The 23,191-nt window shown below is 33.2% G+C and overlaps 1 protein-coding gene across 3 annotated transcripts in view; it reads left to right on the forward strand.

The window, feature by feature from the left end:
- The first annotated feature begins 1,392 nt into the window (after nt 1-1,392).
- asun (integrator complex subunit 13 asun) overlaps nt 1,393-23,191 on the forward strand; it is a 59,125-nt gene continuing 37,326 nt past the window's right edge. For all 3 annotated transcript variants that reach the window (XR_012757743.1, XR_012757744.1, XM_075375456.1), the window contains exons 1-6: nt 1,393-1,792; nt 3,075-3,149; nt 5,014-5,172; nt 6,320-6,444; nt 13,325-13,418; nt 17,896-18,109. Coding sequence is in view for 1 of the 3 variants with exons in the window: in XM_075375456.1 (XP_075231571.1) it covers nt 1,562-1,792; nt 3,075-3,149; nt 5,014-5,172; nt 6,320-6,444; nt 13,325-13,418; nt 17,896-18,109 (898 nt within the window). In the remaining 2 variants the exon portion in view is untranslated. The remainder of the gene's footprint in view (nt 1,793-3,074; nt 3,150-5,013; nt 5,173-6,319; nt 6,445-13,324; nt 13,419-17,895; nt 18,110-23,191) is intronic.

The following is a 23,191-nucleotide window of genomic DNA, read 5'->3' on the forward strand; positions in this document are numbered from 1 at the left end:
AATTTTATGGTGTTATGAGTTACAGTTTATACAGACGGCTCTAGAAACGTTAATTCTGTTGGTTGTGGTTGGGAACAGAACATTTATGTTTGGCCTTTCCAGTATCACCAGTATTTTCGTTACAGAACTGTATGCCATTAACAAGGCCTTACATTTGGTTAGCCCAAAATTTCGACATGTTCTTTGCTCATATTTCACGAGTATCTTACAAGCAATTAGTGACTTATACTCCACCCTGTTGTTTGTGAGATTCAGTGTTTTATTTCGCAAATGACTAGACGTAATACAACAGTGAGCTTCTGCTGGATCCCCAGACATATAGGAAATTCAGGCAATGAGTGCGCAGATAGTACAGCAAAAGAGGAGAAACGATCTTATCTGTTTGTTGAAAAGTTTATGATGAGTGGGATGCTACCATGAACAATAAACTTCGTCCAATTAAGGACACTGTTTCACCATGGAGCTCCTCATACAGAAATAACGGTCGAGGGGAGGTTATTATCTACCGTTTGCGAATAGGGTACACTAGGTTCACTCGTAGATATATGATGACTCTAACAGATGCACCAGTTTGTGCACTACCTATATGCCTGGCCCTATAGGCCTGTAAACAACGATACATAGATGTAGAGAAGCACTTTAGGGGAGTGTTTGTGGCAAAGTGATAATTTTTGTGTGTAACAGCCGATGGTCTTGAGAATTAGACATTGGAACCTGCTGCAAAGTCACCAAATTTGGGGTCTTGCAATTTTTCACTTCTTTAATTACAAAGGGCTATTAAGAGTATTTACTTCACCATGGTTGATGAACTGGACACAATGAGATCGTGGATCAGGCAAAGATCGCTAGCATTCTTCACTGACAGAATGAGGAACTTGCTCACCGCTGTGAAAATTTTGCAACTGTAATTGGTGAGTACGTGGAAAAAATAATCTATATTTGGGGCAAATAAAATGTATTATTATGTCATTTATTTTATTTGTCTATCCCTTTTCATTTAAGAATTATGAGCGACTATACATTACATTTCAGACAGCTCTCGTAATAATGAAATAAATGCACCGTCTTTACATTTAATACATTTTTTTTTTTTTGGTAGTGAATTCAATTTTAGATTATTATAATTTAATAAATAATTAGATTTATTTTACCTAATTCCTTTAATTTGAAATAAGTAAGGCATAATGCCTATATTATCAAGTAATTTTTTCAGGTATCAGTCTCTTAATATCATAGTAAGGGGAAAAATATGATCTAAAATTGAACACGAAAGATATTTATTGGGTGTTTATCTTTTTCGGAACAAAATACTGTAATCTTGCAAAATTCTAGTCAATAGTTTTCTGTCGTTTACTCGTTCCAGCCGTTTCTGTTGGTCAGACTGGACGATAGTCAGACAACAACTAAAATCATGGTGTAGTTTATAACCTTACTTTGTTGTAATTATTAATATGGGGTTTATTAAATTACATCTACTTTTATGTATATCAAGAATAACTTGTTGATATAAATTGAAACACTTATCAAGAGTTACCGTAGTTTGTAACATATTTTCACGAAAATGGCTCTTGAGAAAATGTACCCGGCAAATCATAAAACCTTATTTGTTTTGGATCATACTCCGTATTTTGGAATACCTTGTGAATGTTTAATTGAATTCGATTTTACAAAATCACGTGGACCTGGTTTTATTCCATTAGCACCTATTTCAAAGTCTCTTTGGACATGTAGTGTTGAAGCTGCTGTTGAGTACTGCAGAATAGTTTGGGATATTTTTCCTCAAGGAAAACTGGTATATTTTTTTAATGTATTTTCCATTTTATTATTGTTGTGGTAATTATTTTGACATAACTTATCCTGCTCTACTTTGCCTTCATTTCAGAACATTCTTTCGATATATTATTTATTGAGTTAGAGAAGATATCTTTGGGTATGCAAGTTATGGGAATTAGGGTGTTTTCTTCTTTTCAACAATATGCAGGTTATTGAGAAAAATAACATTGTGACCTTAAGGATAACAGTTTTATCTGTGAAAAGTTGCTAGTTCTTTCTTTTGTTCTCTTTACAGTCCATTTTCCCTGTTCGATGAGGTAGCAGGGAATAATTAAAATAATGCAGTATTTTACACAAGATAGTAATACTACTAATTGCTTAAATCACGCATTCCTTGCAGGACTATAAAGCTGTATTCACTTGTATTACAGTACCTCTTGTGTTATGTAATATTATAATATCTTACTTGAATGATGTATATTTCATTTCTGTCATAGCAAAAATAAAGTACACATAGTTTCTAACCTATGGTATATCATTGTGCTTATGATCAATTTTCAGATCCTTTTTTGTCTAATTTTATTTGGTTGATTTCAATAACATAATTGACCAAAAAGAAGTAGGGAGTAATCATAAGATGCATGCATGAACTATATGATACACTGTTATTAATTCTTGGGAATTTATTCTTTTACTGTATTTTATACTTAAAAAGTTTTTAGTATACTTTTATTTTATTAAAAAGTTGACTGTGAGTTAGTAATTATGTATTGTTATTTGTGAATGTAAGACTAAGCCAAACTGGTAACCATCCAACATACATATAAATAATGCTGTCTATCTACCTAAGAGACAGAATAATATAAAGTAAGATGAAGGAGCTTGGCAGTAACTTGCATCTTTATTGTGACTGACTTGTGAATACATAGAAGAAGAGGATTCCAGTTTCTGATTGGTAGTTGATGGAGGTGAAGCATTGGGAATTAATTTTATCTGTTGATATTCTGAATTATGTTATTGCAACAAATTTGAGATGTGTATTTAAATTCAGTTAATGAATTAAATAGATTTAACCTTGTTTTAAATAAGTAGCACAAATATTGTTATGTTTCGGATAGTTTCATCTTTTCAAACAGTAAAAATTTTGTTTATTCATTTGATGTGTGTAAACTGTATTTCTCTTATTAACCAACCTTATATTACATTCCAAAAACGCTTATGAACCCGATTTGTTAGAACCTTATGCACTGAGATTTTTCAAATTTTCTTTACTGTGGTTAATTGTTTTGTTTTATTTTCAGATCCGTTTTGTAGTTAGTGATGCTTTGGCTCAGCCACTGAATACATGGAGTCAGCAGCAACAGAATTTAAACTTTGTGAGTATTATTTCCCATTAATTGTAATATTAATATGTATCAAAGCCTTTTGATGATATTTATCATTAATATTTGTAACTTATTTAATTAGCTGAAACGATAAGTATAACCCTGAGTAATTTTACTGACCTCAAATGCCAAATTTAATACATTTATGGATAATTATAGAGCAAACGTTTGGTACTTTTAAGCATGGTAAACAATTATTTTAGGGTTGAAGGAAACCCAACTTTTTTCTGATTTTTGGTGCAGGTACTTTCAGACCTGATGTTGGGAAAACTATAAAATCCTTTACTAGCTTCACCCTATTAGGGATGATTTATAGGGGAAACTTAGATACGTTTCCAAAGAATCTGAGTCACCTGGACTAAATTTCAATCTTCTTCATAAAAGGTATAGAAGATATGTTGAACTTAGTAAATACAATTTTAATCTCATATTTCAAAGGGGTAGTATTAAGGGAAGTTCCTGAACTTAGAGAAAATATTTCTCTTGAGTAATATTTAATTAAATGTTTCTGATTTATTTCAGGGTTTTATATTATTTGGAGCAAGATTGAGCTAGGGAAAAATGGCTTCTTAGCAATAGTTAACTAACCATGTGAACCATAACTGTGAAAAATGCCAGCTTTCAAGTTTCTATCTTTTCATATCCTAATTATTTTAACCCATAGTAGTTGTTAATTAAAGTATCATTTTTTTAGAATCCTTCCATTTTATGTCTTTCAAATTTTGGATCTTTTCCGTTATGTACCAGCATTTGCATTTTGTTAGGAATAGTGTAAACATGCTTCAGCATAAGCTGGACCACAGTGACTGACCTGCTGGCTGCAACTTGGCAGTACCAGATTATTCTTAGAGCAATAATAATTCAGTATTCAATTGATTACAGTGTTATTGCTTACTTTTAATTTTTTTAAGTTGGTATTTTTAACTTTATTTAAAAATAAATATGCACTATACAATGATAATCAATGTATACTGTACAAAAATAAACATACATAAAAGAAATAATAAAAAATAACAAAATGAGTAACTTAAAATACTGCTGGTCTATATTGCAAAAATACATAATGTGAGGGATAATTTATTCAGGTGGCATAAATTCTGCAGTACATTGAAGAATTTTTTACAAATAAATCTTCATTTTGATACAGTCGCCGTCACATATATTCAACCAAGTACGATTCTTATCATCGATCAGCTTGTTCCCCAATGTTTCTTGTTCCAATTTTTGGCTTTCACCTACATACTTTAAACTTTTTGGTATGGGCTCAATGAACAAAATGTAATCTGTGATTCACTGTCTGGTGTACATTTTGCTGCCGGAGAGCACCATATACCCATTCATCTAACAAAACAATAGTCCCTGGTACAATGTATTGTCAGATGATTGGCGACAAAGTTTCTATGAATCTGTCTGGCATTGCTACAAGAAAGCAATCTCTTGTTTCTTGGCAAATACTGCCAAACACCCATTAGACAGGCAACTCTTTTTTGTGTACATATATACAAAAACAAATTCCTTGTAAGTGTAACAATTTTCTTTATTCCTGTAATTTCAAAAATGTCTGTAAAAATTTAGTCGCCTCAATATGCGTTTTTGTAAATGAAAAAATTATGGTGATTTATGCCTCAAACAAATTTAAATTAATTATATTTAAAAAAAAGTGAAACCTATTCAAAGAGATTGTTTAGTGTTGTTATAGGGAGTGTTAGTAACCGACTAGTGAACTGCTGGAAGGTAGCCTTCAAAGATAATTTTTATTTAATCGTTGTTATTACTGTGTTGATATTTTCTTAGGTAAATAAGTTATACAGATTTTATTAAGTTTTAATTATAATATTTATTTTGTATCTTTTAGTTATTAAATGCATTATCTCTTATTGGTGTGCCTCCATCTCCAACACGGCCTGCAGATTATTCTGTTGTACATGGACTTCAGGCTGCAGTTCAAGCACTTTGTGAAGCTTCAGAATTACAGCATGAAAAGAGAAATTCATTAAATGAAAATGCATCCAAGGTATACTTATTTGATATTACATAAAAAAGGTAATATAAATTCTGTCTAATAAATAGTTTTGTTGTTTATTACAGAAAGGTGGGACGACCCGTCATTTTAATATTACTAATTACTTGATTTTCCTCTTTTTATGTAATATTTGAACAGTTTTAGCTTTATGACTTTTAATCAATTGACCGACTGAGCAAAATTTAGTGATTTTAAAAAATCTTTCTCTAATAATAAAAATAAAATTTTAAATCTGTTGTAGTACACATTCTACTGCAGTACACATAATTGAAGTAGACTAAAGTCAGTTTAAAGAGTGTTACATATTTTTTTAATATGATGGATCATGGATACCAAAATTCAAACTTTTTATTTCTATAAGATTAAAAATATAGTGATTATTTATTTTTGCATAGTACTGTAGGAAGCTGTCAATTTGATCTATAAATTTTCTGTTTAGAATTAACTTGTCTTTATCTTCACATAAAAAATATTGTCATCTTTCTAACATTAAGGCATTTTCTTCCTGTTATTCACTTTATTATCTAATGTTTTAATTTGTGTGATTTCATAATTTTTTTAAAATTATGAACATTTTATTTATCTTGACCTAAATAAATTGCAAATATTATTAATAAACAAATTTTTTTCTTTAATTTTTATGGAATATTTTTAATTGATTATTTTGGAAATGAAAACTTTGTTGTAAAATTTAATTTTAAGGTAAACATTTTTGAGTTATATGAAGAATTTTTTTCCCTTTGTATGTGAGTGAAAATCATTGCAATTGCAATGGTTATTCATTGATTAATTAATTAATACATTAAGCACAACTTAATATATTAGCACAACATGATTATTCACTATGATTGTTATTCATATTTCCATTTGTAGTCATATTAGAAACATTATTACAATGAATAAACGGTTTAAAAAAATTTACTTTAATTTAAAAATTTTAATTTCATATGTGGCAAAAATCTAATGCCATATTAATAAAATGTAAACATATTAATAAAATGCCCTACCTTTCTAGTTTTAAAGCTTCTGTGTTATTTTGCTGTATAGTTTAATATTTAACTTTTTTGATATAATTCTTCAAATTGTTTTGATTTTTGTTAAATTATATGTACTAATATTTTTATTATTTGTTTTATAGGTTTTAAATAGATGTAGAGTGATATGTATTACATCTGCTCGTGATAATGCAAGTATAAAAAGTGTAGAAGATATTTTTCTTAGTGAACTTATTCAAGTAAATAAAATAGCTGCTGCATCTGACCAGTGAGTAAATTTTGTCCTACAAGTGGTTCAAACACAGTTATTAATCTATCTTCATTCCATTGTTTTTTTAGAATTAAGCAGGAAGAGAACAGAATATTTAAGTGCTTAATGTCCTTTCAGACACCAACCTATCATAGCACACTTTTTCAATAAATAGCCTTTTCCTTTTTTTGAAGAAAAAGGTATTATTTACCTTTTTTTATATTATTTTTTTTGTATTAACTAAAAGTTGATGTTCAATGGACCTGATATGTTTACATTTTAAAAAGCATTAGAGACCCAACTCACCCAGTACACAATTAAGCCATAGGCTTATTATACAGATACTGGAAAAACAGATGAACGATTGATTCACAGGCAGCAGCCTCCTCATCAGATTACACCAAAGTGCTTTGGCTCTGCTTGTATTCAACTTAGATTTATCAGGGTCAGACCTACACCCTTAGAATGAAAATGTAGAAGAAGTAATCAAAAATAAAGAAATGGAATGGGATAATGAGAATATATAGTGACGAACCCTTCCCAGAGGAAAACTTGAGTGGCTACTCCACTCTTAGGAACTCTAGGCATTTTTGCTTCTGTTGGGAGTATTATTTGTTAGCAACAAATTTGTATTGAGCAGCTTAAATATAGGTTGCAGCAAAAATCCTAAAGAAAGAACCTTGCCTGTGTTGGAATTGTGTAGTGTATGGTGGTATCTAGCTGAACTATTGGCTGTACATATAACTTTTGCTGTAGATCTGATAATTGATTTTGTTTTTTCAAGGATAGCCAAAAACATGACTATGTCAGTATCAGCTATGGTAATAAATATTTTAAGGAAGAAACAATAAAAAGACAAAAATAGCTAACCAAAAAAACAATGTTATAACTAAATAACACCAGATGGAATCTTTTAATGAAAAAAAAAAATCAGAAATATCACAGATAAAGTTTAAAAGAAAGAAAAACAAACAGAAAAACTCCCAAAAAATTATATAAACTATAAAATGACACTTGTAATAAGGGTTCCTTCTCATATAACAATAAATGAAATTACTGTTGATAGTCAGCATCAAACGGCATAATAAAATTAATTTTGAATATAAATATAAAATCTTTTTAATACAAAGTCATAATTTATTATGTTTCCCTATAACCTGTAAAAAAACATCTAGCATTTTATTATCACTCAAAATAACTTAATTGTTATTTTGCAGCCTAAATTGTGATGATGTAATGCTGAAAAAAAGACACAATCCACCAGAATATTATAGACAATCAACTGGCAGTTAGATAGAGACATGTGTATATTGCTTGATTTCATAAAACATCCATGTGCTAATCTTTTTTTTTTTGTTTTATGTAGGAGGAGGGAAAATTGCAACCAGATGCCTAGCAGCCCATACTGCTGGGTGTGTGTGGTTTCCTGCTGAAGCAGGGACCCACTAAAAACCCTTAATGAAACGCTAAAAGTCACAATGACTTTCCTATTAGAAGTTCAGGGCCCCTTGATATTCGCCATGAGCTGGCAAACAGCCAAGGTGACCCTCTCGGCTTTCTTGACCACCTCCTCCACATGAGTAATGAACCCCCTCGATCTGTCCAATCAGATACCAGGATACCTGGTCTTCCTTGAGGGATCACCTCCACACCATAAGAGCAACCAAAAAACTCGGCATCTTATGTCTACCTGTCATAGGTATCATAATATTTTCTTAGAAGAGACAGCCAGGCTTCTGTCATTAAGGCATCTTACCATCACTTGCAAGGCTTCATTGGCCTGTTCCATCACCCCTTAGATCGTCCTTGCCATAACCACCACAGCGAGATTGCCCATATAAGCAACCAAATTGATTACATTGGGCATTCTCATGCTTAATAGGCCGTCGTACGCCAGATTAGAAGAAGGGGCCCAGAATTGACCCTGGAGCATCCCTCTCTACATGGTCATGATAACCGGTTATCTGTCTTCAGTGACGACCATCCTCACCTCCTTGCCTGTCAGATACTCCTGTATTAACCTGACCAGATAGGGAACCACCTTCTTGTCCATCAGTTCGTCCACTATCACCATCCACCTCACGCTATTAAAAGCATTTGCGATGTCTATAAAATCACCAGAGGGGTCTTTCTGGTGTGCCTTGACCCTACCGCCACCTCATTTGTGATATCCATCACCTTCCTTACAGCATTGGTGGTGGACCGCCCTTTTCTGAAACCAAATTGTCTCTTAGACAGTCCACTCCTCTGCTACAGCTCTATTTTGAGCCTTCTGGCAAGAAGAGCCTTGAAGATCTTACCCATCATGTTGATGAGGGAAATTGACCCTCCTCCTTCCTTCTGAATCAGGATCAATCTTGTTGACTTCCATCCTGTGGGGATCCTCTCATTTTGCATAGCATCATTAAATGCCTTGAGAAATGATAACGGCGATGCCTCCACAAGACTCTCAACACCTAAGTAGTGACCCCATCAGGCCCTGGACTCTTGTGTGGCCTCAATCTGGACATAGCATACTCAAGCTTATCTCCAGTAAACCAAGGCATCTTACCTGCAACCAGTTTTCAGGGACACCAGTCTCTGCCTGATAGGAAGAGTTCCTGAAGAATTTGCATCAATTAGATCCTCTGAAATCTGGACAACGTCCAGCCAAACCTGCCCGTTACAACCTGATATGTGTCCCTGAATGAGTCATTGTCCAGTTGAGCATAATTCTTGCCATTTCATCTTTTTTGACTGGATGATGACCTTCTTAAGGTCTTTCCTTGCTTTAATTGTGTTGCCAGTCTCCAATACCAGTGGATCATCCCATCTCCCCGTGCGTGTATGTCTTCCAGAGGCTGATACATTTCTTCCTTATCTCTTTTTATAGTTGTGTTCCGCCAATAGACTCTTTGCTGTTCTACCTAGTTTGGCTTTCCAAAGGTCTCCTGGCAGGTGTCTAACATGGCCTCATGTAGCCACTCGGGTCTTTTGCATCTGGGCCTGACATTTTCTTCTGTAGGGTCTCCTGGAAAACAGATACCTGAAAAGTCTTCATCTACCAGGGTCAAGTCTACTCTTCAAAATTTCCTTGAGTCCGACCCGCTTGGGCAGAATCTTGGTGAGGAAGTCCAACAACCATCTCTATGCAACGATGGTCACTGGGTGTCTTATCCTCCATAATCCGCCATTGCATCATCTCCATGTAGCCTTCCTTGGCAAAAGACAAGTCTAGGGAAGAACTTCAGTCCCCCCTATGGAATGTACGCGCACCAGACTAGTTAACGCACGTCATCCTAAGGGAGGCCACTACCTCTGAAAGTTGCCTTCCCCTCTCGTTGACAGTCTTGCTGCCATGCTCTTGACTTTTTGCATTAGAGTCACTGCCAACGATGATTGGGCCACATGTCTCCTGGCCGCATCAGCTAGCCCATCCACAATCTCTAAGAATTCGTCTAAAATTGTATTAGGAAAAACATAGCAACTGAAGATGCAGCCTTCAGCCATCTCGGCCCAAACAAATCCTTTGTTGCCACCCCAGCGAGTGACTGTAACCTGACCGGCAACAGTAGTTAGGGCACAATCCCCATCGAGGTCAGTGAGCCAGCATATTTCTGCAAGTACTCTGTTCAGCTCAGAGACCAGCAGCAGATCTGCTCCCTAGCCAAAGCTCACAGCATGTCCATAGATTGCCAGCTTCAATTGGTATTTAGTTGTAGAATTTTTAATGTCTGCGTAATGGGCTACCATACCGATGGCCCTCCACGCCACACTTTCTGCAGGACAATGCCTCCCTGCAGCTGGCCTTGAAATGCCCCTCCTTACCACAGTTGAAGCATTTCCTCGACCTGTTGGAACCATGGCATTTGGGAGCCTTATGGCCACGGTCCAAACAGTAACACTGCTCCTGCTCCATGTCAGGTTATCCTACATGAAACAACCCCAACTCGGAGGTGGATAAGCTTATTCGCTTCCCCTCTATTGACCGACAATGAGCTCACTTGAGTCCCTAAATGGGCCAGTCAGAATTTAATATCGAGCACAACTTTGTTGACTGCCTCTACTGTCTCCTTCATCGCCCTAATTTCCCCCTCCTTAGTTATAAGGGCATCTATGTCCCTCATAATGATCTTTTGCTTACAGAGATTTTGCTTAAAGGCAACCCGCACTCCTTGCACCCCCTCTTGAAGCTTTCTTAACATCTTCTCGGGGCCCTCATATTCGTTTTTGATTCAGATCAGCAGGTCATCCCCTAGCCCCTTACAAACGGGAGAGGATCTCCAGGTCCCCATATTTGACCCCTCTCTTCACTTCTCTTAGTAAATCAGCAAAGGTTTCTTTACTTTGTTTATCGCATGCACCTGCCACCAGTGTATTAGCTTTATCTGCAGGAGCCCTACTTGCAGACCTATCCACTTTAGCTTTGCTTTTGGCCAGCCTATCCACGTAGATATGCCTGTAGTCCTGTTAGGCCACCGACATGCATATTCAGCTTCCTTGTGACCTGAGCTGCATCCCCGTCCTCCATGCCAAACACCAGATCCTGCCTGGACTGTAGAAACACTTCTGCCACCCCCTTCCTTGTATGGGCTATGTTTGCTTCTCTAATTGATGAATCGGTTACAATAATAAAAACTTTCCTAACAAAATCCTTGGTATCCTTACCACGAAGATTCATGGCTGTCTCTCTGTACATCCCAATAGCTGGCCTTCAAGAGTTCTTGCTGAGCTAGATCCTTCACTCTGGGAGTCACCGTAAAGGTAGCCTCTGCAAATTTACCCCTCATCTGTCACGAGTTCGAACACCACCGCCAGGTCCTTCCAGCTCCCTTTCCAGGAGAACTGAATCCTTTAATTCAGTTGTCTTCTGGAACCAGTCCCTGTTCCATCTGACTGATATGAGGGCATCGATTTCATAATTTCTAACTCACTCCACCAACTGTCCCAGCAATTCATTTCCTTTCATCTCTCTACTAATCTGGCAGGCGACTTCGTTCTTCTCTATTCTTGCCTCAAATGGATTTGTCTCCACAAAAACCCACAAAGCTGCTACCATGCCTGTAATATCACCAGCTCGCTCTTTTAATTCTCTGACGGTGTGGCTTATCTCCGCGTGCTTCTTGAAGGTACCACTAATGCTAATCTAATCAGCTCCTTCACATACTTCATTAGCTCCTCTTGTGGAGTTCCCCTTATCCTTTCTTCTGTCCTCTTCTCATTGCCATCTGAAGCCGTCTTAGTGGAGCCTGCATCGGTACCATCAGTGGACTTGGTGGTGGTGGTGGGGGTCACGTGAACTACATGCATGCTGCTGCAGCTGACTTCTGCTTCTTTTCATAATTTCTCAGAACATAAGCAGCCAGACAGTCTCCAGTGTCCAGACAGTGTCCAGAATTGATCAAATCACCCAAAACCGAGTGATTTGACACCCCACAAGCTACATTTTTGGGGGGTCAGGGGTTAGTAAAATGTATTAACCCAAATTCAATAAGAAAAATTTGAAAGGGCTAAATTTTGGGGGTAGAAGAAAGAGGATCCCCCAATTCATACAGATCCTAATTGGGGACGTCTTACTCACAACTGTACATGAGTTTTTAAATGTTAAAATTTCTCCCTACAAAATTATCCAGGATTTAGAAAAATTTAAGTAAAACTTACAAAAATATTATAAGTGGTTGTTTACCTGATTGGTTGACATCAGAGACACGTACAAACTAAACATTTGACGTAGAATATTTTTTGTAATTTGTAGGTTATATCCATCCTATTATATACTATAGTAAAAAACTTTTCAAAATTATAAAAAAACTCAATAATCCATCATTCAGAAATCGTAAAATTTCACAGACACAATCACCATTAACCAACCGACAAATCCAATCCAATGTATCAATAAAAAATCACCAAAAAACCAACAAAAAGACTGAAAGATTGCAGAGTGAAAAATCACACATGTACACAATTTAAACTCCCCAACTCTACTCCCATGTGTTAATCCAGTGTGTCCTAGGTGTAGACAGCATATTTTAACTACATCCTGACTCATTTTGGTAGAAGAGCACCACAGCAATATAGTGTCTGTGGTACGTCAAAATTTATTATTTACTATTGTATTCCATTTACTCTACCACTTGGACAAATTATCTGTTAGATAAAATTGTAAAAATTGGAAACAAGATGACTAGAGAAGGCTGATAGAATATGGCTTTCTTAACAGCATTGTCAGCCTGCTGATTGCCAGAGATTACATGACTTAAAACCCAGCAAAAGCTTACATGTTTGTTGAAAGGCGTATAGCTCTCTGACTTTTTTCATAGATGTCACGCTGAGAATGCTGCATATTACTGACTACTCTTGGATGAAGTAAAAGCTACTTCGAACAGAAGGTACTTCTCTATCAATCACAGATGTGATCCTCTTTCATGACAACACCAGGCCCACACAGCCATCAGCACTTGGGATTAACTGGACAGAATTTATCGGGAAATCTTAAAACATCTCATGTACAGCCCATATTTATTCCCCTGTGATTTCTTTTTGTTTGAGCTACTGATGGAGGCACTGGGAGGATATTGATACCAGAGCGACAATAAAGTAGAGGAGTTATTGTGCAAATGATTCATAGCATGTCCTCAAACATTTTATGAAGAAGGGATCCACTTCATCATCTCCCCACATGTTGTAAAAAATGTGTGGAACTTGAAGGAGAAAAGCAATAATTATGCTTTTATTTTTATTCTGTATTAATTAATGTTAAAAAAAACTCTGGTTTATTAAACTTCATTTATAATTAACAGGTGTTTTTCCTTGCTTGATATTAATCATGCCATTAACATCAAGCAAGACAGTTTATTTTGTTTGCAGTTCTATTCATTTAAAAAAATATGTTTTTATGCATTTTATGTTTGTGTTTTAGTCTAATCCCAGTTCATCATTGCCATCTTGTTATAATCAATGTCCATCCAAACAACATGGAAAATGTTGCTGTTACTCCACAACCATTGAGAGAGGTACGCAATTATTTTATTTTTTTGGAAAAGTTAATGATTTTATAGAATTAAATTTATGATGTTGATTGTAACTAAGTTGTATGATATTTGATTTAGTTATTTCTGTGGACCACCTTGTACTGGTTAATTGAACTGTTTGAAATCTGGCAGACAAATAAAATCAATAGTATGTATTTAGTATGATAGTGTATCATGGATTAGAAGTAATTTCACAGATATTTATCATAAAAATGAATTTAAAAAAGCCTATGTCATTCTTGCATTAAAAATATATACTAAGCATTATGTTCGGTTAAAAATCAAATGTCTTAAGTTGTTAAGTTATAAAACATTAATATGGCATAGAATTAAAATTTTTAATTAATGAAATGTAATAAAATTCCTTATTACATTATTACTTGTCTCCTTACATTATCTCATTATTTGCTAATGAATTTTATAATTTATTATCCTAGCAGCAGTATGTAATGATTATTATCAATAATAAATAGAATAAAAATATCACTTGCTGCTTATTTTTTCAAAAATTTTTTCATATTAGTGCTTTCATGGTGTGTACAGCTTCATCCAATCTATTAAAAACTTTTTTTAAAAATTTAAAAGAGAAGGATTGTTATACTACTTAGTTTAATTGTTAAATGGCAATTTGAAGGAAAATATTTACTAAACTAAAATGTTATAAAAATATTTACTGAAATATCTATTGAAAGAATTTTTGAAAAAATAAGCAGTAAGTGATGTTTTATTTTATTTATCATTGATAATATTCATTATTTGTGTTTAAAAAAACTGCTTTTACATTTGCATATGAGCAGATATATATTACTTTACTGAAATATTAATCTTTTTAAGATACATATTATTTCTTTGTAATGTAAAATTATATTTTTAATTCTATTAGTATAAATCACCTAGAACAGAATTTTGAGTGAGATAAGACTTTCACAGGATAAATCCTGCATTCCCCCATACATGTTTGAAGTATTTAAACTCCATATTAAAAATTAAAATTACTAAAATAAAAACCATGTACATAGTGTAGTGTTTGTTACATTACTGTTAAAAATGCAGTTTAATTTAAATATTTCAATCATGAAAAAAACTACTAAAAAAAAAATCAATCATTACTGGGAAACCTTAGAACATCCCATGTACAGCCCACATTTATCCCCCTATGATTTATATATTTATGTTTATTGTTTTTTAGCTTCACACGAAAGCTAAAAAACTGTTTTTCAAATAATTTTTTTATTACATCCTATTTTGTAGAAAATGATGGGGATACAATTCTGGGACCCATTTTTAAAACTTTTTCAGATGAAAAGCCATAAAAACTACTAAATTTGCTCCTTAAATTACTTTCCCATAATTTCAGTAGGGTTTTATTTCAGTAGAAGAATAGAAATTGGATGAAATCTTTCACTAGCCGTTTCATGATTTAAAAGTGGTCATCAATCAGTAATTGAAGATGACCCTTGACCAGGAAGGCCTTCGATTTTAACTGATGTCACCCACATTCAGAAAATCAAATTTGTGCATGCAAATCGCTGATTGACTGTCAGAACTTACAGAAAAGGTTAGCATCTCAATTGGATCATGTCATAACATTTTGAATGAAAATTTGAACGTGCATCGAGTTCCACAAAGTTTATTGGGACTTATACAGTTTGTTCCACCCCAATTTTTTTTTTTTTTTGTATATACCATTGAAGTGCTATTAATGTTAATTAATTAAATTAATTAACCTCATCAAATTAATTAGATTAATTAATGTTAATTAGACAGGGTTACTGAGTGTAGGTTATGTTGATATAAGTACGATTTTTCATATATCATAAAAAAAGGAGAAAAATTTTGTGGAGAAAATCTCAGAGTACCAAAATCCATTCAAATCCAAAAATCATTTGCATATTTTTTGCATTGTCATAGCAATTAAAGTTTTGCTTGTGGTGGAACAAACTGCATAAGTACCAGTTTATTCCTTGTTTGAAGACCAAACAGCAAAAAGAACATTGAGTCGATGTTTGTCGTCAACTTCTTGACGACCAGTGATGATGAAACATTCATGCAAAGGATCATAATGGGAGACAAAAGCTGGGTTTATGGCCGTGACATCGAGATGAAAGTTCAGTCATCACCATGGATTGGCAACATCACCTCCATGCCCCAAGAAAGTACATCAGTCTCAATCCATTGCCAAAGTGATGCTCTCCATTTTTTTTTCGATTTTAATGGAATTGTGCATTTTGATTTCTTGCCTCAAGGTGAAACAGTGAACTGTACGTACTATCAATGTGTTTTACAATGGTTGTGTGAAAAAATCCGCAAAAAGAGAACAAAGTTGTGGTGAGACAACATATGATTCCTTCACCATGACGATGCACCCACACACTCAGCTTTGTCAATTCGTCAGTTTTATGTCAAAAATCAGATGACTGTTCTCCCTCATCCTCCCTACTTGCCAGATCTGGCTCCTTGCGAGTTTTTCTTATTTCCGAAATTAAAATCAGTGATGAAAGGAAGGACGCTGTTTTGTGACTATTGATGATTTTTATTGATCAGATTTGTCACCGACCTTAAAGGCCATTTTAAATGAAGTTATGTAGGACTGCTTCATGAAGTGGAAGCACCACTGGGAATAGTGATTGAATAGGGAAGGGGGGGAGTACTTTGAAAGGGACAAGGACCAATAATTATAAAATTTATAATAATGATTAAAAAAATAGTTTGGTTATTTTCTGAAAAGACCTTTTATTTTCCTTTTACTTTCCTAAATGCACAGATAGTACTAGCATAAAAATGGCATCAGCTATTTATAAAATTTATTGAACAGTAAAGTTATTTATGAAATATGTGATAACTTGAAGTCACTATTAGATTCAATAAATCAAATACCAAAATTGTTTTTATTGTAAATTTCACTTGTAACCATATAGCTATTGCTTATGTAGTATGATTTCTCTCTTACTGTTCATCTAATAATATTTATTTTGATAAATGTTTATCTAAAATCATCTTCAAAATCAGTTAATATTTACAATTACCTCCAGTACCACCTCCTCTTATTCAACATTATTACACCCCTTTGTGGTTTTCCCTTGTGAACTATTGCTTCAGTCTTAGTCAGTATCAAAAAAAAAAACACGAATCCAGTTATCTTATGGAAAAAATTTTTTAATATTGTAAATAACGTGAATCCTGATGCTATAGTTCATACAGGCGGCACTAGACATGATAATTCTGTTGGTATTGCTTTTGTGGTTGCCAATAGAACATAGATGCTTGACCTCCCTTTATTTCCAGTGTTATTTTCGTCGTAGAGCTGAATGCGATTAACAAGACCTTAAATATACTTACCCCCAACATTCTGACATGTACTTTTTTGTTCAGTTTCCATGAAGGGGCCTTGCAGGTGATGGTGACATAATCCAGACACAGTGTTGTCTATGATATGCAGTCTGTTATCTCAGAAATGACTAAAAATAACATAGTTAGCTTCTGCTGGACCCAATTCGAATTGGAATTTCAGGCAATGAGCATGCTGATCACATGGCTAAAGAGGCCTGTTTGGAACCTTCTTTCATTAATCATGTTGTTTCAAATATTCTTATCTGTTTTCTGAATAGGATGGTTCATAATGAATGGCAAAGTGAGTGGAATGCTACTATCTTCAATAAACTTTGTCCAGTTAAGAACAGTGTGTTAACATGGAGCTCCTCATGTAGGAATAATTGTCAAGAGGAGGTTATTATGTGCTGTTTGGGAATAGGGCACACTAAACTTACTCAGACACCTTATGAATTAGAGTATATACCCGTCTGTGTGTTCACTGTAACTGCCAACTAACAGTCCACCACATCCTTGTGGACTGTGTCTGTTATGCGGCATTGCATTGCAAGTTTAAACTACAGACTATATGCAAAATATGTTAGGGAATAATGCAATAATGTTATCGAGTGTCTTTACAGTTTCTAAAGCCTGTGCATCTTTTTTCAAAAATTTTATTATTCATATAAAGTTTATTGTTTATTTATACAATTTGTCTTATGCCAGATGTTTGTTTTATTAATTTAAGTTACATTTTAATGTTGCATTCGTTATTATTTTATTTTGATTTAACGTATATCATTGGCTTTTTCTATCTAATCTGTGTTTCTATATTACTGTTGTTTAGTTAAATTAATTTTTAATATTTATTGTTTTACTACATGGATATACTATCTGGATGCTGGTAACGACACTTCGTTGTGCACTTGTGGGAAAAGTAAATATATTGATAAAAGAAGAATTTAGATAAACCTAGTGGTTCTTAAGTTTTAAAAAAAATATTGGTACTTTGTATGCACATATTTAATTATGTATTGACTTTCTGATTTACTATTTATTTAATGATAATTTTAGTATGAAATGTTATTGTAAATTAGGTTTTTTATCTTTTTTTTTTTTAAGTAATTAAAAATTAATTGTTTGTTAACAGCTGTCATCAAAACTAGTTAGTTCAGAAGTTCACTGTGCCAAAGCAGGTGGTCAGATTGCAAGTAAATTGACGCACCTGATTCTGGCTCATTATGATCTGGCCTCAACCACCGTTACTGGTATTCCTATGAAAGAGGAACAGAATGCTAGTTCATCAGCAAATTATGATGTTGAAATATTTCATCCATCTCAGGCACATACTGCAATTCTACAAGGTAAGGTAACTATCATTGTTGGGTAAAGTTAACAAAAAATTTGCCAAAAGAAATTGGACTTTAATTGGAAAGAAAACAAATGAACTTAAGTTAAATCATAACCTTAAAAAATAAAAATAAATTATGAAATTAACATAACTTAAGTCTATATAAGAAATATCAGCTGAAACAACATATGAACAATGATATTAAATGAGCAAATACATGAATATACATTTTTCAGATACACATTTTGAAAATCTACAATTTAACCAAGCCTGAAAACAAGAGAACATAAAACAACTTATTTACAATTATAAACTTAGAAAAACATAACATCAATAAACATAACATCAATAAACATAACATCAATAAACATAGTATGACTGGCAAACTATTGCATTACTGACATATGCTGTAATATTGAAAAAATTAACATAAAACAACTTATTTACAATTATAAACTTAGAAAAACATAACATCAATAAACATAGTATGACTGGCAAACTATTGCATTACTGACATATGCTGTAATATTGAAAAAATTAACAAAGAACAGATGTCCTTAACTTAGAAAAATAAATTACAGTAAATCTTAATTGGCACTGGCCTTTTCTAATTTATGAACATCATCAAACTTAGCATTAAATAATTAAAACTAGCAATTCTAGTTTAGTGTAGAAAAAAGGCCACAATAATATTCTAGTACAAAAAAAGTTAATTACAATAATCAAATTGAAATAAGTAAACATATAAGTAGAGTTCATATTTAAGTAAACAAGCTTTCTTCAAAATATAAAATTACAAAGAAGTCCTAAAACATAACTGGACATCAGGAGTAATTTGCTTTAGGTTAATTTAAGAGAAGTAATATGAATACAGTTCATGATTAGAAAAGAAATAATCTCGGCGATTAACAAGTTACAAGATTAAATTATAGAGTTAATTACAATAACAACAAATTGTAATAATTAAGCACGTAAAATGGGTTGCAGCTGAACGATGACACAACCTTATATAAGCCACCTGTCATGAATAAATGGTTTTTAAACTAAACTTGAAATTGAAATGCGTAAAGGTATGATGAACTGAATGTTCCACAAATTTTAATGATAAAATAACTGTTTAATGTAATAAATAATGAAAATTGAACTTGCCTGTAGCACACAAATATTAGCAAGAGACGAACTCGTGAATGAAGGTAAATGAATACATACAGTAATCTTGGGCGTAGTCCGCAGTGGTGTATCAGGAATGCAGGGGTGAGACGTGGTTTAGAGGTTGAGCAGGACGTGGCATCTCAAAAATGTAGCAACGAGTTTGGAGAGATTCTGCATCGATGAAAATGTAATCAGCAGCTCGAGAAGATTCGGCGTCGATAGAATTGGCAGTATGTAGTGATTGAAACACTTTCGACAGAGACGTAATATAGTGAATTTGAAGAATAACTTAACAAAGAAACGAGGCTGGATGAACATAGAAAACTGTGAAATCACGAAAAACTGACGAGTAGAACTAGAGAATATTTTGACAGAGAAATACCGCAACGTTTATGAAGATGAAAAAAGTATTAACATTATACGATCAAAAGGGAACATCGGAGCCTGGTCTTCCAAGTCTGGAGGACCAGGATCCCACAGCGTGAAAGTCAGGACTAGAATGAACAAAGCTGGTGTGGTGAGAAGTAGGGGAAGCTAACAAAGCAATGGAGAGAAGAGTGTGTGTGTGTGTGTATTGACAAGAGTAGTGTCTTAGTGTTAGTATGAGAACAATTAGAGAAAACGTGTGGAATTCGGGAACGAAGACATAACAAAAATAATTTACAAGCAAGCAGACCACTAAAGAATTATGTAAGGCTGATAAAATAAATTCTGAATATGCAAGTTGAAGAAATGACATCAGGGCAGACAAAGAGAAATAGACTTATAGGAACTATGACAATATTGAAATTGGTTGAGAATAAAAAACACTTAAGACTAATATATATTAAGACTAAACAGCAATAAATAATGCGAGATATGAAGTACGTTGACACCAATAAATGATGCAATCAGCAAGTCAAACTGGAGACTGAGAGAAATGATATCGAAAACAAACCCAAACAACCTATTTAAAAATACACATAGATAAGCCTTACAAAAATGCAAAATAAATTACCAAGCCTGTAAACTACAAGACTCGACCATAACCTTGAATTCATTGGAATAAAACGACTTTACGCAAACGGCGTAAACAATCATTATTATACTGCCAATGTTTTTCATAGTTGCCCATGTTATTGCAGTAATTGGCTTGAGAATTTTGGTAATTCAGAATCAAAATTTGATTTAATAAATGGAAATAAAGTCATTATTTCTTATAATATCTACTTTTGTGATTTCTTCCTTCCTTTCTTGTCCAAAACATCTATGGTTCTCATCACAGAAATCTTCATAGTGTATCATGAAGTTCTCCAGGAACTTTCATAACCTGTTTTAGTCATGAAAGTAATGGAAAAAACCCGTATAAACATATGTCCTAAAACGCTTTGTTTGTGAGTTACGGCTAGCAAAAGATTTTGCTTGGGCTTCAGCTACCCCAGTGAAACGAAGTCGTACTGAAATTTTTAGGATGATAATTTAGGGGCAGAATTAGTGATGTCTTATGTTTTTGGACCAGAAAAATTTAATAAAGTAGGTCCCAGAAACCTATTGCAGTAGTTTTTGAGAAATCGGGATGAAAATCAATAAATTAGGGTAAAAAAACTCCTGTTTTTTTATGTTTGACATTCAATAACTTTGTTAAATGGGTGATAAACTCATAAAACATTTAAACAAAACTTGTAGGGAATTTAATTTTGAACAAAATGGTTTAAGATAAGATACTAAAAAATAAAAATTTTATTTAATAAAAATAAATCTATTTAAATGATGATTTAAGTGAGTGGAAATGGCACAAGAGAAGTGGGGGATGCATGTCATCATGCTGGAAGTGTAGTTGCTTCTCAGTGAAGAACTGTGACAATTCTTGAAGAAAATGTAAGTAGACCTCAGCACTCAGCTCCCAGGGGGTATGAACAGCCCAAACAGCTGATTGTGAAGAAGGCCACACCATACATTGACTCTACATCGTTGTTGAAAATTGCCTTCCACCATTTCATGAGGATTTACTTCTGCCGATGTATACTTATTGTATAAGTCCTTGACGTCATAGTGAGTGAAATTTGCCTTGTCGGTAAACAAAACCTACTTGCAGAGTTGTTGATTTGTATTCCACCAGTTGCAAAACTTCAAGTGAAGATGTTGAACTGAGTCTCCTGAGTGTAGATGTTGAACTGGCTGTTTATATGATAAGGATAAAAAATTGTTTTGTTTAAGTGTGTCCTCCAAACCATCAAATGTGAAACTCCAATCCGCTTAGAAAGATGTGTACTGATGCCTGGACTACACTGAACTGCATCGATAATAATTTCATCTATAACATTGTCGTGTTGGACAGTTCATTCATAGCTGGTAATGTATCTGATTCCTGAAAATTGTGAAAAGTCATGCTAATTGTTTTGGGATCTGAAATTCTGCAATTCAGAAATCATATTTCATATTCTTCTGCAGAAGCTGTAGTGTTACCATTACTCACACCCACATTGAATACCGAATCAGCATATTCCCCTGTTGTAAATAAGTACAATATTACTTCAGTGGTAACCGATCATGTTTAAACTAAAATTCAAGAAAACCTTTGCTAATGACAGCACATTCACAGTACCTGATATACGTAATGCACATTATAGAATGATTTAAACTTTAATAAGGTATTGCGCACTGTTGAACAGCTGTTGTTATTTTATTGTTAACTTTTATTTATTTTATTGTTAATAAATAAGTTTTCAAATAATTTATTGTTTTTTCATTAATAAAAAGATTATTATTATCAATTAATTTTTATTTATTTTTTATTTTTATTTTACAATTGTTCAATTTCCAATCTTTAAAAAATCTTTTGCAGTAATTTTTAACAGTAAATTTTTGTTTACAAATTTTTCACATCAACAAAAATAGAATTTGGTTTTGTTTACAGTAAATCAGTAATTTTCTGACAAACGTAGAATATACTGTTTCTAATAAAATTTTGTATATCTCTTCCTTTTCTTTGCTTTATTCAACTTATCTTAAAATATTTTGTTTAGAATTAAATTTTCTACAAGTTTTTTTAAAAGTTTAATGTGTTTTATCACCCGTTTAACAAAGTTGTACGTCAAACATAAAAACAGGATTTTTTATTCTAATTTATTGGTTTTTATCCCAGATTTAAAAAAAAAAACTACTACAGATAAGGTTCTGGGACTACTTTATTCAGTTTTTCAGTTCGGAAAACATAAAAAATCACTAATTCTGCCCCCTTAATTAACGTCCTAAAAATTTCTGTATGACCTCATTTCATTGGGTAGTTGAAACCTGAGCAAAATCTTTCACTAGCTGTAACTCACAAATCATGTTTATATGAATTTATTCTATTATTTTCACAAGTAGTGTAGGTTATGAAAGCTCTGGGAGGATTTTGCGATAAACTCTGTGTATTACTTACTAGAAAAACAGTAAATGCACAATATACTCCAATGTGATGTGTTCCAGGATTTTACTGTAAATACCAAAATTGCTGATGGTGGTGAACTGTGTACTATTTTAATAAAGCATTTATATATATCAAATTAGGAGTTTAATTCAAAGCTTATTAAGTAAAAGCATATTAATAATATGCTTTTCAAAGTCATGTACAGGTCATCGAAAAAGGTTGCAGTAATAAAAAAAATCATATCTTCGTATTTTGAAATAAAATATTAATTGTTACTGCAAAATAATCGGGATATCATCAAATTGTTTTAGATGTGACCGGCCATGACCTTTAATTCAAATCCACACTGTACCTAATATTAGGCTGACCAAGTTACATGTTACTTTTAATTCTAGTTATTCATTTACTCATTATTTAATGCTTTATAAATTTGACGCCATATTTTATGTGTAGTTTTTAATTTTTTAATTTCTATATTTATATTTTAAAAAAAGTTTTAATTTTTTAAAATGTTATATTTTTGATAAATTTGAATGTATTTAAGTGTGGAAT

Source organism: Lycorma delicatula, chromosome 9 (assembly GCF_047948215.1).
Source record: "Lycorma delicatula isolate Av1 chromosome 9, ASM4794821v1, whole genome shotgun sequence".
Lineage (NCBI taxonomy): Eukaryota > Metazoa > Arthropoda > Insecta > Hemiptera > Fulgoridae > Lycorma > Lycorma delicatula.